Here is a 17,545-nt window from a genome sequence, read left to right as displayed (position 1 = left end):
GGCAGATAAGGTCCACTGATTTTTTTCAATTAAACATTTTCATGTAGGAAAAAGAAATATGTGTTGGCTGAAAACCTTCTCCTATTTTTATTTATTTATTGACGTTAAAAGTAAACGAAATATGATATTGATTATTATATCTATACAGACATAAGATTCCTTGTAAGTGAGTAAGACAGAGAATGAGTCGTCAAAGCCAATAATAGCTTTTGATATGCTTAACTGTGTGTCATACATACCTGTAGCACAACTCACTTAGTCGCGGCGCAAATGACACTCTGGTGCTACTCTCCTCTTTTTTCTTTTTCTTTTTCTTTTTCTTTTTGAGATTTTGATACATACTTGTCTTCTTTTCTTTTCTTTTTTTAATGTTGTATTTGCAGTTCGAGTTTGCAACGTGAGAAAGGATGAGTAGTGCGCAGCCTGTGGTATTTCATATTTGGCGTCGTGAGAGATATATATATATATATATATATATACACATACATACACACAAACACATACAGAAGATGAAAGAAGGGCAGAGGAACGAATGTTTGAGAACCGATGAAAATGCGATTACCGAAAAGAATGCCGGGTCTTTCTTTCGAGTTTCAAGGAAGAGATAATTTACTACGACCGCACTTGATCTGCCTTCGTTTTTTTTTTTAAATATATATATATATATTATTTTTCTGGGGCGGGGCAAGGGTAAGGGTGGAAATCGCAAAGGGTGGAGTGGCCTTCCATCTTTTTCGACGGGGACTTTGGTTGGAGTTGGCCCATACATACGTGTCACCCCCGCTGCTAATATTCTGTCATTACTGTTCCAAAAAAAACAACACAAAACCTAAAGATATGCTGCAGATGTTGGCTGGGAAATCTTAGAGGAAATTGGACGATGCCTTTCGGATGAGAAGGGAAGAGGGAGGCAGATTCTTATGCCTTTCGGCCTGGATACTTGTACAAGATTTTTTTTTTTTTTTATCACCTTATTTCAGGTCTGTAAAGGTTGATACTACTAATATTAATTATTCTCTTTTCTGTTTATAAGATGATAAAACAATTCAATAAACTTTCATATTCGAAGTCAGACTCGCACGTACAATTCTTTCATTTCTTCATTTCATGCCTGGATTTGAACACTACAAGTACTAGTGTATTCTTTTGGCGTCAATTACTACATGGCGGTGGTGGTAAGCCAGCTTTAAATGGTCTCCGTCGGTCACGCGAAATTTAGAGAATACGCACGCCAGCGTGAATGATTTTGCTTTTTATCTTTCCATTCGCTAAGGGTTTGTTCTTGGTTAATTATTTTAACTGATTTTACATTTTGATCTTGAATAATCAATTTTTGTGATGCTCTCGGTTGTTTTTGTATTCTGAATATAAAATTTTTTTTAATAACAAAAAAAAAATGTTGAAATCTATAACCATCCCAGGAGTAGGTTTTGCTGGTCTTGATTATTCTCTATGATCAATTTCCAAGGTCAGATTTTAGGAGCATTACTATGTTCTCTGATTTCATCGCTTTTATATTATTTGTTTGCTTATTTTTCCTCTCATACTTGGTTCCTTTATGTTTCGTAGTACTATAAAATATACTCCATAAGACAAAGCGACTGGAGATTTTGCTCTTAAAAGTTAAAAGGTCTAGTCTAGGTCTGACATTTTCAATGAGAGACCATAAATAGCTTGAGTTGTCCAGGGACTGGGAGATGTGTTACGAGCTCGATCCGTGTGGAAATGCAGCGTGTGTGTTTGGATAGCACAAATATCTCAAATAATATTTCGCTTGCATCATAAATACATTTTTCAATCCACCTTTTTATATTCCTAATTATCTTTTTATCTCACATACATCACATCACATCACATCACAAAAAAGTGCTACAGTAATTATTCCAAATAATATTTCAAATAATACTCTATCCAAACAAATATAGGTTCCGGTGAATAAAAAAAAAACACGAGCATTTTCTTTCCATATGGTTGAGACGTCGAATTTAAAAAAAAAAAAAACAAGAATAAATCAGTTGAAGGAGGAAATAGCAAGTCAAGTTGGTTCTTCCATAAATATTTTTTGTGCTTCTCTCCCATGAAACTTTGGGCAATGCTGGAAATTACAAAACCTTGGGCTGCATAAGTTTTTTGCTGGCACAGGCCTAAAATTGGCCCAAGAGAAAAGGTGGCGGTATTAAGCAAGTAGTGCTACTAATAAAGCTCAACAGGCAGAATGCATTGGACAATTCATATGTTTGTGAGATGTGGACCGGGTCTGTGACAAAGGGCTGTAGCTTTCAAGAATAGTAAAAAACGGCTACTAAATGCAGAGAAAGAACAAAGAAGCGCAACCGAGGAGGGTATGGCAGGACGCTTTAGCACTTGACTCCCTCTTTCTCCCTCCTTCAACTGTTGCTGCATGCATGCTTCCGAGTCCGACTCACTACTCAGTCCTGAATCTGATTCTGATTCTGATCCTGATTCTGATTCTTCCTTCTCCTCCTCCTCCTCATTGATAATTACATTTTCATTTTACAGCATCCTACTATTGTTTTCTTCTCTCTCTCTCTCTCTCTGACTGCACTCCTTCTGCCTATTACCCCTTTTTATTTTAATTGTTTCTCTTTTTTCTATTAATGTAATTGCAATTGAAAAGCCAAGCTCCCACTCTAGAATCCTCAAACGTTTAGGTTGTGCCCGGGATCTGTCTATTGTAGGCACCGTCCATCGTACCTACCGTAGGTAAAGCGCGGCCTGGCGACACGTAATGCTCTGCATCATTGCAAGTGAGTCAGTCAGTGGTCTGAAACATACTGGTAGTACAAGAGAACCAAGAGCAGTCAAAGGCCACGCGCATGATGACGAGGGAAGGGAACTACTGGATTACAAAGCGTAAAAAACTAGTACTCCGCTACCAAGAAAGGAATGCATTTACCAATAAAAAAAGAACAAAGAAATGCTTCGTCGTAAAATTTGTTGGGAATGTCTCTGCAATTTGCAGGAGGGACCGACGTTGAAATAACACCTACAATTGTTGAAACCATTTTCTACTCCTCCCTCAAAACTACTCATGAACTCTAAATGATTTCAATGACTATAATCAAAAAATTTTACAAATATTTTTCCTATTAACTACACATACATACATTAGTATGTGCCTTGCACACTAGTTATATATAATAGGACAACAAGCTTTGGTGTAAATAATTCGTACCAATTATTCTTAGTAAAGTGAAATGTACCGTAAAAATGAAATTTTGTACCAGAAAACAAATAAATCATGCTATTAATTGAAAAGGAGTATGTCGACGCTGGAAAAAAGTGATTTATCACTAATAAAGTAGTAATTAACCAACAACCTTTTGGCTTTGGACCGTTAGCCACCACCAAAGACTTTAAATTTTTGTGTGATAGGAAATCAAGGGTTCAAAAATTGCCTTCGATCAATATTCCACTAAATGTGATTTCTTTTAAATTCATACAAATGTGTAGTGCATCCGTCTGATTCGATAGTAGTTCAGTCGTCGTTAGTTTCTTTAGGTCCCATTGAACCTCTCCCCCTAGTGTAGGTTAGAGTAGGAGTAGGTTAGATTAACTGATAAATAATAATAATAATAATAATAAAGTATTAGTTGTAAATATTTTTAATAGTAAAAGTAGTGAAGGTTTCATTACTTCAAAACATTTTATCTAACCAATCATACTTAAATGCGCCATGCAAAATTTCTTACAAAAATATTACGCATCACATGGGAAACATACTTGATGTTTAGTTATTTGTGCGCCTGGTGCGTGAATGCACGCCACAAAACAATCGGCGATTGGGCACCATCCACCGTGTCAATTGGTCGTTTGTACACGTGACGCCAATCCGGGATGCCCAAAACTATGCTAGTGCTAAGTGGTAAACAGGGATGGTTCTGACCCAAAAAAAAAGAAAAAAGTGGTGAACAGGGATGGTGTCCGCATACGATCAAACTGCTGCAAAATCCAAACCCATGTTTTTAAATTCAGACCATACCGATCGATTCGACTGATTAAATCGAAAATCAGCTAGACTTTCGGTCTGAGTTCATTCAAAAAATATCCAAAATAAAAATCGGTCAAAAGCGGGTTTGATCGGAAATTGAAAAAAAACCGTAAGAACCGGGTTTGTGTCATTTGTTTGATTTTCTGCTTTTTATTCTTCACTTTTTTGACTGTTCCTATCCCTAAAGAGATAATCACTAATTTTTAACTACCCTGTGTTCTCTCACGAATGCTTCCATGGTGGTAATCTAGCAAGAGCCTTTCATAGTTGCCACCATAATTGCTAGATTTGGAACTTTAAAAAAAAGGATTGCTAGATCTAAATTTTTTTTTAAAAAAAAGAAAAAGACGAATTAGTAAGAACATAAAAAGAAAACAGGGATTGGATTGGAATGAAAACATTTCCATGTGTGTTTGTAAATGTTTGCGAGAGTCAATAAAGAGCCAAAAAAAAAGGGGAAGAGAGAGAGAGAGAGCATTAGATAGGAGAAGATTGGTGATGACTTGAAAAATGAAGCAAAACAAAATATTAGAAATTTTTTTTAAAAACATTAAAGGAAGACGTACGCAACTGGAACCGGAAGTGTGGAATACCTTGGATGCCAAAGAATGCACAGCAGAGCTATTGACGGCGGGGAAGAAGAAATGATAGGGATTTCCATTTTAAAACAGAACTTTTTACATATTGCATTTTGACCCCAAAATGTTTTGAATAATTGCAACTACACATAAATTTCTTTTATTGTTTTCATTTGCAGCTTTAGGTTTTGCATTGTTTTCATTTACGCATAAGTTCTTAATATCATTCTAGATTAATTATCTTATGAACTCCACCCCAAGGACTTAGAACCATTTACATATACATTCTTAATTTAATTATAAAAAAATGAATGGGAATATATAAATATATAACATATTTATGACGTCATCCGATTCAACCCCGATCGAATTTGATCATCCCTAACTCTTGAGATGGACCGAGTTAATATCCGGTTCGAATCTAAAAACATAGATCTAAACATATCTAGAAATTGAGAAAGTGAGTTTTACTTTACGCCATGCAGGGACAAGCTGCTGATCAGAGACATGTTTCACGGTTTCCACACAAATCTGGACAATTTTTGGTGCTCAGAATTCAGAAACTAGCTTAGCTGCGACAGCTAACTAGGCCATGCTTGGATTGCTTGTTTCCATCGGAAAATATTGTCAGTTTTCCGTGATCACATTTCTCTATCACCTTTTTCCCTCACATATATCAAATTTTTCCATGAAAAATGACGAAAAATGCAATCCAAACTGTAGTATGAACTATGAATTAGGCAAGTCACGTAACCGCCGGAGTTAGGCATTAGAGTTGAGCGGAAATGATCATAAACCAACCACCCCGCCAGACCCTTTTGGATATGTTCCAGCAAAATCATCTTCCCCAATTCTCTTTCCTGATATTTATATCCATCTGGTAACATGGTCAATCCGCCACCAGCAACGCTGTCGCTCAGATTCTTGAGCAACCCTCCCATCTACAAGAAGAGAAAAAGTCAACGAACGTGGAGTGAAATCTTCATCTACACATGGATGCATGGAACTGCGTATAATGAAACGTTGACATTCCACATTTCTCGCTCTGTTATTCTCTCGAAGGGTCTTCTTAATCTACAATAATCTATACTATATATATATATATATATATATATGAAGGAAGAGGTGGGGATTTGGGGTCACTTTAAAAACTTTCAACCTTATCCTCGTTAAAATCACTTATTACTATACAATCTAAATACAAATTGCTAAAATAACTTCTATAACTACTTTTTAACAATAATTAATCTAAACATATTTTGACAAAATGATTGCCCCAAACTCTCTAAGTATTGTAACTACTAAAACCCTCATTATTTGATGGGAGAAAAGGTTAAAAGCACCAGAGTCTTTTTCAGTAATGAAAATTTTATACACTTGATTCGCAAAAAAGCATCTGAATCGCACAGACACCATAAGTGCCTTCAGAACTAGTATATATATATAATACATGAACAATGGGTTTGGTGTTAAAAAAAATTGTTATTTTAAATTTACCCTTGCATGATGGAGTACTGTACCATACCATGTTCCACGCTCCCACGTTTACGTAACTACTACTATACTGTACTATTGTTGTATTTATCCCAAGTCTTCCTACTAATTATAATAAAAAAAATACAAACTCCCAATACTCTGTAATTAATTCTTTCACTGCAACAAATTTGTTATTCTATATTTTTTCATTATTTATTTATTTCCTAAAGTATGCACACACATAGACTGCGTCCTTAGTTCTTACTCAGTCCTAGTAATGGGACTTGGGATCCAAAGATTGGTTGGGAGTTTTTGAGTGAGTCGCAAGGGAAAGGCCCACCTAAAAGAAGACTAGTTTCCGAATCAACACTCCTCATCCCCCTCCTGGTCCGGCCGACGGCCCCCAGTTTAGATTTTTCACCAACAAATTACGCGTCACGAGTCAACAATAGAATGCAACAGAAGTCCGCACAAACAAAAGAGAAGGAAAAGGAAATCAAAATCAATCTTCAGTTTTATTAGAAAGAAATTGCAGAAGACGAACGGAATTCCAGGAATAATTTCATTTCTTTTGCGCGTCGGATCGGCAGAGTCCCGATAGCAAGAAAGAGGGCCATATCATATGGGTAGCAAGAATGAGGAGCCGGCGATCGGTATACCCTACAACGCTGCCTACCAATACCCCCACCAGGCCCCTATGCCGCCGCCCCACCAAAACCAGTCCTACTACCATGGCCAAAACCCTTATCAATCCGGCGCCATCCCACCCAGCGCCCTCGTCGGCGACCCAAAAGGCATACCCATTCAGCAGACTATTTTCAGAGACACCCCTGCCCCCTTTAACTGCCCTCACTGTGCTTCTTCTGGTCTCACAACCCTCAGGTAACTTCGCCATCTTTAATTATTTATCTCCTTCCTTTTTTTCTCCCTTACCCCTTTACCTTTGTTCTAGGGAAGGATTGCTTCTTTTTTCTTTTTTTTTTAATTCATTGTTCATGTAATTGATTGTTACCGATGTTATACAACTCGACAATTTATTACTTTGACTCCAAAAAAAAAAAAAGAATTTTGAATGAAGTTAGTGGATTAAACTAGTAAACAAAGTGAGCCGCTGGGAGTAGAACTCTGTAACTTCTAACGGCGATTTTTTTTGGTGAACAATCATATGACATTAGGAGCTCCAAAGCTGCTTCTGTCGACTCAGTATTGAATATTCGATGGTTGTGATTTAGATTCTTTCTGGTAGCCAAGGTGATTGGTCCTTAAGGGATCGGCTCCCTCGCAAGATCCTTTGACCTGTTTCCTTAGCTAACGCTGTCCGTAAGTGGGTGTAGGTGCCCCTGGGGTTTAGTTCTGCTTGCTTTCCTTGCAAACATAATTGGGGATTTGCTTGTAAATGCTGCTAGATACTAGTCCTGTTTCTATACGGGCATTTCTGAATTTTCTCAAGACCTTTCCTGTATACTAGTCAAATATTTGTCATCATTCTTACATTGGATTCTCGTCCTGGCTATCGACTGTGGATTGTGCATGATACATAGCAATATAAAATGTATTTTTATTTATTTATTTATTTTGCTCTTGATGTTCAATGCAGATCAAAACCCAGTTTGGCAGCCGTTGTCGGTTGTATGATGCCTATGATGCTTGGAGTTTGCTTTCTTTGTCCTTCCATGGATTGTCTCTGGCACAAGTATCACTATTGCCCGAGTTGCGGAGAGAAGGTAAATTGCTTATACTTCCTAGTTGCTACTCATGTATCGAAACAGTTGGCGAGAATTTGCCTGTTAGTCTGGTTTTGATTCTAGTGTCTTCTTCTGTAGGTTGCTGACTTTGAGAAGCCGGATCCCTGTTTGGTGATGGATCCTCCTCAGTGGACACAAGAGAGCTTTGCACTGCCTGCATAACTTGCATGGTGCCTGTAATTTCTTTTTCTTTTAATGTAATTTCTTACTCATAAAAGCTGATTGAAGTAAGACTGTATTTACTTCAATGATGAAAAAACTGTTGTGAAGTTTATTGGTGATACATGGGTAAAGCTATGTACAAAATACTTCATTTTGTTAATATATGGTAGGCAGGGTTATACTTGATTGCACAATTGAAGCTTGTCAAGATGGAATTGCTATACCATGATAATTCTTGCACAAATATAACTCCTAATACGTGGAGGAACAGGACATCTGGTTTATTTCTTGGTCTTTGAATTCGATCTTAAGCTATTGTGACTAACTGGGTTCCTGCATACTTGATCTTGTATGTGCACATTTAGATATATGCCTTTGAATAAAAGAGATCTCTAAGCACTGCGCATGTGCATGGGAAGTTTGCATAGTTGATCTGATACAAGAAAAGCAGATGTTTGTGTGTTCATTTGACAAGTGCAAGTGAATGTACTATCATACCTCTATGTTTCTTACATTGGGAGGCCGGTCAAATTGAAAGAATCGGGTGAAAAGTTTCTTGCAATGAGAGTAGGCGATAGCCTATCAGGTTAGCCAGAAGACTTGCTTGATCTTGCAACTAACAAGTAATTCTTGAGAATGCTTAAACAGATGCAAGCAAGTCAACATTGGCTACCAAGTTAAGACTCTTTCTTGCAAGGAAGCTTCTCTTCTTCTCGAGCTATTATTGTTGTAGCTTGTGCTTTCTAATGCCTAGCTCATATTTTGGGCATTTACATATATGGGCTACTGGTCCCTGCAATATATTCGAACGTTTTTGCAAATAGCAAAAGTTCAAGACTGTATTACGAAGCCAGTTGCCTGGTAGGGATATATATGTCTATATATACCTATTTATTTCTTGAATCTTCTAATTTTGGGTATTTGGAAGTATGGAAAAACGGGATAAGTTCGTTCATGGTGATATGAAGAGGATGGATAAGTTAATTCATATGGGCCTTAAAGGCTTTAGTTCCCCCTTGGACCAAAAATAAAAAGGAAAAAGGATGTGGATGGATATCAAAGGAGCATTAGAATACCAACGAATTGTTGGTGCACGTGGAAAGGGCTTGTATCCCTTAACTATTTGGTCTCAAGTATGAAACTTGTGGGAATGGAAAAGGACATTTTTGGGAGGGCTTCTCTCACAAGGGAGCTCGAAACCTATGGGAATGGAAAGAACAATATTGGAAGGGCTTCTCTCGCAAGGAGCCCTATTCGGATCAAAATAAAATTAGTCACAAACCGTTTATCTAAGAGGTTTTATTGGAAGATAGAACGAAAAAAATTAATGTTGATTGTAGGTGGTGTATTTGTGTTTATTTATAATTATTGTAAAACTCTAATGAATACAATTGTGGGATTTTTTTTGATACATATAATTATGGGATATTAAACATAGGAAAATTTCATATACGTATACATATACATATACATGCATACATATATACATTTATATATATGCAAATTTGATATACATATATGTGTGTGTGTATCGATGATGAGAATGTTATTCACTTTTACAAAAAAAATAAATAAATAAAAGAGGTTTTGGTATGTATTAAGAAACAAAAAAAAGTAAATACTAATGTGGATGTAAAGCTTACCTTCCTTCAAAAAAAAAAAAAAAAGCTTACCTTAGTGGTTGTATTGGAAGATAGAACGAAAAAATTAATGTTGATTTTTAGGTGGTGTATTTGTGTTTATTTATAATTAGTTGAATGAACTTACATAAATATAAATATACTTAAAATGATTTATTGTGAGTTGGAGCTGCTACTTATACAAGTATAGATACAATACAAGAATTAAGCATACTTCTTTAGCTAAGCAAACTTACAAATGGAATTAAGTTTCCATCACATCACAAAAAGTGTTACAGTAATTATTCCAAATAATATTTCAAATAATACCCTATCCAAACAAATCCAATAAGTCTATTAGGATGGCATGGTATGCATATACATTTTTCTGTGCATAGAAAAGACTACAAAAATATATGAAGCATCATCGTGTAGTACTTTCTTTATGAGATTAATAATTAATACACAATGTCATACTCATTGTTCATGCGTTTGAATTGAAAATTTTCTTACCATATTTGGAATTCAAATGGACTGTGCACCGATTGTATTATCAAATCGATTTACTAAATTCGATTGATAATTCGGCGCCTACCGAACCGATTATGCTCCAACAGACAACTGCAAAATGGCCAAGTCCCATTATTGTGTTTAGTGTTTACCGACCAAAAATATGACGAGAACTTGAATGAATGAAAGAAAAGAGAAGGAAAGAAAGTGTGGAGGGCGGTGGGAAAAAGGCCCAAAAAGGGTGTAGATAATTATGTCATCGATGACGAATTAGGGCCTAGGGAGCCGCAATAATGCCTTAAAAAGGCCAGAAAGAGATGGATTTGCTCTATTCTCGATGCCTTCTTCGCACGTGATTTTATTATTTTTTGCTTCTTTAAAATAATCGGGGCCCATAGGTCATGATTTTATCTTCAGGTTTGAATTTTCTTTTTTTTTTTTTTTTCAGGTTTGATCTCTTCGGGTTTGATTTGACCCCACCTTTTCTGTCATTGTTGCAAGCTTTCTCGGTCGCTTTTGACAATAAAAGTCTCCATTCCCCAAGCAAAAAATGTGCCGCATTTGCGGACCAATTTGGATGCTTTGTCGCCGTGTTTTTTCATAAAATTTCACTACTACTATAATAAAAGTTTATTATAAAATTTAATTAAAAATTTTTTTGAGCGTTCAGAAAAAATGAAAAAATTTCATTTTTTTTTTCTTTATTAAATTATTTTCTCATTTAAATAAAATTCTGAACCTTACAAGAGGAAAGAGATAATGAAAAAAAAAGGAGCATTTGAGACACAAATCAATAACCTCACAGTAGACTAATCAATGCTGAGGAGGCATCGATTTAGTGGTCCAAGTTAAGATTTTAAAACTTAAAAATTGTGAATTTTAATTCCTCTCATTCTTCTTTTTCGCCTCTTAAATTTCATCCCTTTTTGCAATAATATTATATATATATTTTTTTATTTTTTTTAAAAAGAAAATGCTTTTCAATTGAACTGGATCGTATTACTAGGGGTGGATAAAGTGTAATTTCTGAAAATTGACGGGAGGAGGCCACAATTGTCTAAAAAGCTCAGTGGATGTTATTGAAATTATCCCTTTCTAAGAACCTCAAAAAAGATGGAGCAGGAGTGATGGACTGCTCTCATATGATATGGCTTCGATGATGATAGCAGCATAATCCAAATGAACAATTTGTTGTGGCACACGGATAGTTAGGCGACTTAATTATATATAATTAGCGAGCGAGCGAGCTGTTTCTCTCATGGAATTAGAGTAGTATTTCATGCTTAGGCGATGGTTGACGGCAGCATATTATTTATGTACTCTTTATTCCAGCATCAAATTAAAGTATTTGGTGCATGAAGACCCGGCAAAATCACCCCTTAAGGACAAATTAATAAATAATAATATGATGTCAAGAAAATTATTGGAAACAACAAATTGAAACAAGATTGGTAGTTTCCCTCAAGAACTGGAGGATAAAGTTGCTAACAAGAGAGCGTAAATGTGACAAAAAACGAAAGATGATGGATGTCTTAACTTGACCATATAGGAAGTCGACAAAATTGGACTTTGAGATGCATATCCTATATGGATAGAGCGTAACAGTCTACTCTCTCGCGTCAAGTCACTGTTTGGTCGCTGTTCCAAAATCAAATCCAGGAAGAAGGCGTTATTTTTTTATTAATACCATCCCAACGCGTTGTAATTGAGACGACGATTTGCGCTGCTCTATCGTAATTCGCATGCATGCATATATACATATATATATATATATATATAATCTATTTCTCGTTTTTGCTTTTGTTTTCGTTCTAATTTTTTTCATTACATCTTGCACTGGGCGACGATTCATTATTGATTAATAATGACCGTGCTTATGGAATGCGAAAGGCGCGTATGATCTTGAATGCTTCCCTGTTACCTTCGGAGAATCAAGAAACTCGACTACACCTTTAGTTACAATAATGATTAATTTTTCCAAGTTCATGTGTTGAAATCGTCCTGGGACTTCTCTGGTTTAGATTGGATTTCATGTAACGGAGACCGTAAATTTGCATCATATGTTGTGTTTTGTTGAGGACAAGGGTCCAGTAGAAAAATGGTTTGAACTTATCAAGTAGTGGCACTAGTAGTCGTATTTGATGATCAATCCTTCCCGACCAACCTGCTTTATGTATAAATTAAATTAATGTGACCGATTTAATTGCTTACTAGTAGACAATGGCTCTGTTTGGATCGTAAATTATTTGAGATATTTTTACTGTAATACTTTTTGTGATGTGATATATATGAGATAAAAAGATAAAAAAATATGTTAAAAATTGTAACGGTGACGTAAGCAAATAAATTTTAACAAATAATCCTCTATACTTGCCTGCGTTGTCACTGCTACAACTGATTCCCGCGAATATCAGCGAGTTGTTGTACTTGTGCAGCGATAATAATTATTAGTAGCATATATATATATATATATACTAATACTGCTACAACTAATTATAAATGCAATGCTGACTGGGGCAGAGCTGTTGATATGAATTTTCGGGGGGCGGGTAGCTAGCCTACTAGGAGCAGGATCGCAAACGAGACAAATTCCCCATTTTCTGAGAGTAAAATGTAAATACTACTAGCTCCGTTTGATTTGCCTTTTAACCCGGTCCATCTGCGTAACTGTAATCGAATCACTAGCTATATCTTTTTCAAAAATAAATAAATAAATAAAATGTCACTAGCTATATCCGTAATTTTAGTGAGTAGTAGTTGAGTGTGTTTGGAGAAGCGATTTATTATTTTTGATAAATTTTTTTATTTATAATACTTTTTATTATGATGTGATATATTTTTGTTCTTCAAAAAAAAATAAAATTTGTATATAAAAAATATATCCAAACAAACTAGACTCCAATTAAAAGGTATTATTTAGATATATAATTGTTAGAGTACTTTTTTTTTGCGATATGAAATATGTGAGATACAAATGTGATTGGAAAGATAAAAAAAAAAAAATGTATTGAAAGAATATTTATATTTATGAAAGCCAAAAGAAAGTAAAGGAAAGCAGAAATTGTTTGGGTGCTGTTGTTGGCAAGCAGAAAAGAAGATGATGATGATGATGCCAACTCAGCCAAAAGGTAAAGATATTTTTTACTACAAAAAATCAGTAGTAGTACTAGTATCATTTGATAGAAAGAGATGGCCAGCAAGAATACAGTAGCAGTACCACAGTTCATTGATATGTACATACATGGTCTTCTTACCTCTGCGCCTCAGCCCCTCCCTCTTGGAACTCTTAAAATAAGTATAGCCCAGAATTGAGCCTGTGGCTGCTCTCTCCCTCTTTCTTCAGCCGGAGACTCCTCCTCCTCCACCCTACAGACTCGCGGAATAAAAATGGTTGCTTTGCTACTGCATCAATCATCTGCAAAATAACCCCCCTCAACTCAACAACTGCAGGGACAAAGAAAGAAAGAAAGAAAAAAAGGAGAGCAAGCACTAGCAGACGGACTAGTTTTTAGTGTAGCGCACTTCACTTATTTGAGTTACTACTACCACTACTTCTTCCCTAGTTGTTACAGATAAAATTGGTGTGGAGTCGAGACACCAGAGATTGATTGATTGAAAGAAAGAAGAAATGGTGAGCCCAAAAAGGTGCAGTCTTGCAGAAAGCAGCGTCCCCTGCGATTTTTGCAATGAGCAGACCGCCATTCTCTACTGCCGAGCTGACTCCGCCAAGCTCTGCTTGCTCTGCGACCACCACGTCCACTCCGCCAACGCCCTCTCCCGCAAGCACCTCCGCTCCCAGATCTGCGACAACTGTGCCTCCGAGCCCGTCTCCGTCCGCTGCGCCACCGACAACCTCGTCCTCTGCCAGGACTGCGACTGGGATGCCCACGCCACCTCTGCCGTCTCCGCCGCCCACGATCGCATCCCTCTTGACCCCTTTTCTGGCTGCCCTTCTGCCCTTGAGCTTGCCTCCGCTTGGGGTCTCGAACTTCAGGATAAAAAGCCCTCCCAACCCCCCAATTGGTTTGACGTGGCTCCTGCTGCCCCTACTGCAGGTGGGTTTCTGGACTCGTCCTGGACGCTGCCCAAGGAAGTTTCTGTTTCCCCTTCGGTTCTGTTGCAGGACTTGATGGTCCCCACTGATAATAACAATCCTTCTTCTGCTGTTATCTTTTCCAATTGCGGCCCCGATTTGATGAAGAAGCATACTTCCCCTAGCTGTGGGAAGCAGAGGCTGGTGATTATGAAGCAGTTGATGGGGTTGCTTGAGAGGGATATGGCCGACGGCGGCGGCGGCGAGGAATTGGGACCTGGTACGCCTAATGCCAGTGGTGGCGGTTGTTGTGGGGTTTGGCAGGGAAATGAGGAGGTCCGCGGATTGGGAAATGGTGGTGATGGGGTTGTGGGCATTGTGAATCAGCAGTTTCAGCCTCAGCAGCATCAGCGGCAACAAGAACAACAGAATGCTCCATTCATGTCCTTGCTTATGATGCAGACGCCGGCCATTCCCAAGGAGCGTGATCGGACGGTGGCAAGGAACATGTGGACCACCACTGCTTGTGAACCATCCACTCAGGTTTTATTTCTCACAACCTGTGTCTTACTCTTAATAAGTTAGTATGATACTTTCTTTACTTCTTCCGCTTTAAATGAATTGTGTAATGTCTCTGTCTTTCTTCCTATTTGTTGCTACTATCTTATTTGCCTTTGTAAATCAATACACTCTAACTAAATTGTAACCCAATTCAAATTCCGAATAGTAAAATTTAGTTTTGTTCTGGTGATGTATATGTGTAGACGGGAGAGGTCCGGATGTTCAATTTTGGTGTTCATGGCACGTCAAATTTCTGGTAGTTAACAGCCTTCTTTAACAGCTATAATGTAGTAACTGATTATTCATCTCTAGGAAGCAAACTGTTAGTACCATTGTAGCTTTTGAAGATCTTTCTTTCTTTCTTTTTCTTTTTATTTCTTTTGGCTTGTTGAGAGGGTTTGAGAATTTAGATTTTTTTTTCTTGGTGCTTTATCATCTAATTTAGTTCCTCAATTTAATGAAAAATAGGTAGGCTTTGTATTGAAAGTGATGCTGAATTAGATTCAGATGTTAAAGGTTACTTTTTGCCCTTGTGTGGTTATGGCATGTGTATAATATTGCAAAGAAATTTATGGGATAGGCAAACATGTCTTGTCCAGAGACTCTCTCTCTCTCTCTCTCCCCCCCCCCCCAAAACCACACAAATGTCTTTTTTGTGGTTATAGGCATCATGTCTTTTTTTTTTTCCCCATTTTATTTGCTTTTCTCTTTATTCTAATCTGATGAAGTTAGTCACTCAAATCAGAAGTGATGGATGCCAGTAACTTTCTTCACACCATTTTATCAACCTGCTCCCTTAAAATCATACATTTTGGATGTTTCACGCGCCTGCTTGTGAGTCAACATAGTCTTCTATATCAGCGTTATTGGAAGCCAAATGGTAATATAAGCTGCTGAATTACCAGAAAAGTCCTGGGATTAGCAATATATTTTTCAACTTAGGGTGGGATTCTCCTTTTCTTTTTTTTCTTTTCTCAGCAAGAGTTATTTGTATTCTTGAGAATAAACATGTTTTATTCCAGAAAAGTGAATTAGTATGTAATGATAATGCTCTTGTTCTTGAGTCGTGGAGCTTAGTTTAATATGATGAACAAATAACCTATTGTTGCATAAGTGCCTGTTGTTTTCTTCCTTCTTAATTGTTTGGTTTCCTTTGCATTTCCTTCAAGTATGCTTTTCTGTTACTATTTTGTCCAACCTAGAATGAAGTTTTTTAGCACATGACTTGTAACTGTAAAATTTTGCTGCAAGCAGATATGGGATTTTAATTTAGGACAGCTGAGGGGCAATGATGAATCTAATACACTGGAAGTAGGCTACAGTGCTAATGAAGTGGGATTTATGATGAAAAGTTATAGTGAACTTCTAAAAGAACCGTCCTCAGCAACTACAAGAGGATTAGAACTGTCTGGATTGAACTGCTCGATTGTAAACGAGGATATGGCAGCATTCAACGTAAGTCAAATTGCTTGGGGAAATATGTGAATTTTTTACTTTAGTTGTTGTGTTCAGCGAGTCTTGCCTGGCAACTGGATTTTTAAAAATTCAAAGGCTTTGATTTGCTTCTGACTTGATCTCATTTGTAGTTGCTTGGCTTTCTCTATGCAAGGCAAATCACCCAGATCCAAAAACTTGTACTGCTAGATGCATTACATGACTTGTGTGCTACGTGATTTATCAGTCTGCTAAATCATGTAGCACTTAAGATATATACTGCATCCACCAACCAAAGATTTTGGATCTGGCTGATCTTGACGAAGAAACATATGTCCTTTTTTTTGGGGGGGAATTAAGTTAGTCAAACTCTTGGGCACGGAAGCTTTTCAGACTGAAGATGTCTTAATGACTGGGATTTGTGAGGATATGCACTAAAAGCTTTTGGATTTTTTACTTGGAGGAGAGCACAATGGCTCAGTGGAATTTTTGTGCTTGTAATATCCTCTGTTGGTCAATATGTCCTTAGTTTGCACATCTAATCTGATATTAGTTACATTTCCCCTTCTTAATTGACTAACTTTTTATCCCTTACAACACAACTCTAATAATCCTATCGCAAGCCAGGGGCCAGCGACGTCAGAGAGCAACAATTTACCAATAGGAAGGGCAACATCAGGTTCAGGTTTGGGTAAACGTAAATGCTATGGTGGTCTGAAAGATGTCGATCTCATGGAACAAACTGTTCTGGTGAAAAGTGAAAGCACGACAGCTGCAGCAGCCAAGGTTGATATGGAGCTATTGGCAAAGAATAGAGGTAATGCAATGCAACGCTACAAGGAGAAAAAGAAAATGAGAAGGTGCTTTCATCCCCCTTGTTTTCTCTTTTTAACTTGTTTCTTCAGTGGCAGCTCTATTTGCCAAGAAAACAGAAATTCATTTGCATTTTCTCGTGTCTATGTCTTACTAGATATGATAAGCACATCCGGTATGAATCAAGGAAAGCAAGAGCTGATACTAGAAAGCGAGTTAAAGGTCGGTTTGTTAAGGCTAGTGATGCTCCAGATGGATAACTTTATTTTGAATGACTTGTTGAGGCTTAGCACGTCTTTTGGAGTATGTATAAAACCTTGTTCTCCTATAAAATGATAATTTTGTGTAGCTGTCTGCCTTTCTACTGGACCCAATGATTTCTTTGATTTCTCAAGCTCTCTCTCTCTCTCTCTCACTCACTCTCTCTCATGCATCCATTGATGTAAGAGGAATGGAGAGTCTCATGGATTGCACTCAAGCAGTTACGCATCACATATATGTGGTAATCTCTGTATTTCATTTCAAGTGAATTGTCTTTTGGGCTGGTAAAACATTGACCACTATGCAGGTTAAGAGGCTTTGTCAGAAGCCTGCACCACATA

At 37.2% G+C, this 17,545-nt stretch overlaps 2 protein-coding genes across 3 annotated transcripts; both read left to right on the top strand.

Annotated features, from left to right (window-relative positions):
• Positions 1–6,360: 6,360 nt before the first annotated feature.
• On the top strand, positions 6,361–8,212 carry LOC113753197 (GSH-induced LITAF domain protein). The gene is made up of 3 exons (XM_027297298.1): positions 6,361–6,948; positions 7,664–7,790; positions 7,890–8,212. The coding sequence occupies exons 1-3, from the start codon at positions 6,689–6,691 to the stop codon at positions 7,971–7,973; spliced, it is 471 nt and encodes a 156-aa protein (XP_027153099.1). The 5' UTR covers positions 6,361–6,688; the 3' UTR covers positions 7,974–8,212.
• A 5,120-nt stretch (positions 8,213–13,332) lies between these two features.
• On the top strand, positions 13,333–17,291 carry LOC113751365 (zinc finger protein CONSTANS-LIKE 15-like). 2 transcript variants are annotated; one of them, XM_027295350.1, is made up of 4 exons: positions 13,337–14,678; positions 15,951–16,151; positions 16,731–16,990; positions 17,101–17,291. In XM_027295350.1, the coding sequence occupies exons 1-4, from the start codon at positions 13,731–13,733 to the stop codon at positions 17,201–17,203; spliced, it is 1,512 nt and encodes a 503-aa protein (XP_027151151.1). In that variant the 5' UTR covers positions 13,337–13,730; the 3' UTR covers positions 17,204–17,291. The 2 variants fall into 2 exon arrangements, with proteins under 2 accessions (XP_027151152.1, XP_027151151.1); XM_027295351.1 differs by lacking the exons at positions 16,731–16,990; positions 17,101–17,291 and adding an exon at positions 16,283–16,443 and having other exon boundaries at positions 13,333–14,678.
• Positions 17,292–17,545: the final 254 nt, after the last annotated feature.

The sequence above is a fragment of the Coffea eugenioides genome, chromosome 11 (genome assembly GCF_003713205.1).
Source record: "Coffea eugenioides isolate CCC68of chromosome 11, Ceug_1.0, whole genome shotgun sequence".
Taxonomy (NCBI): domain Eukaryota; kingdom Viridiplantae; phylum Streptophyta; class Magnoliopsida; order Gentianales; family Rubiaceae; genus Coffea; species Coffea eugenioides.
This window is presented reverse-complemented; position numbering and strand designations above follow the sequence as displayed.

What these genes read in the sequence shown, in the direction of transcription:
- LOC113753197 (XM_027297298.1), top strand. Translation starts at nt 6,689, where the DNA reads ATGGGTAGCAAGAATGAGGAGCCGGCGATCGGTATACCCTACAACGCT. An exon ending in TCTGGTCTCACAACCCTCAG is followed by an intron (nt 6,949 to 7,663) that starts GTAACTTCGCCA and finishes TGTTCAATGCAG; the next exon opens with ATCAAAACCCAGTTTGGCAG. An exon ending in GCCCGAGTTGCGGAGAGAAG is followed by an intron (nt 7,791 to 7,889) that starts GTAAATTGCTTA and finishes CTTCTTCTGTAG; the next exon opens with GTTGCTGACTTTGAGAAGCC.
- LOC113751365 (XM_027295350.1), top strand. Translation starts at nt 13,731, where the DNA reads ATGGTGAGCCCAAAAAGGTGCAGTCTTGCAGAAAGCAGCGTCCCCTGC. An exon ending in CTTGTGAACCATCCACTCAG is followed by an intron (nt 14,679 to 15,950) that starts GTTTTATTTCTC and finishes TGCTGCAAGCAG; the next exon opens with ATATGGGATTTTAATTTAGG. An exon ending in GAGAAAAAGAAAATGAGAAG is followed by an intron (nt 16,991 to 17,100) that starts GTGCTTTCATCC and finishes ATGTCTTACTAG; the next exon opens with ATATGATAAGCACATCCGGT.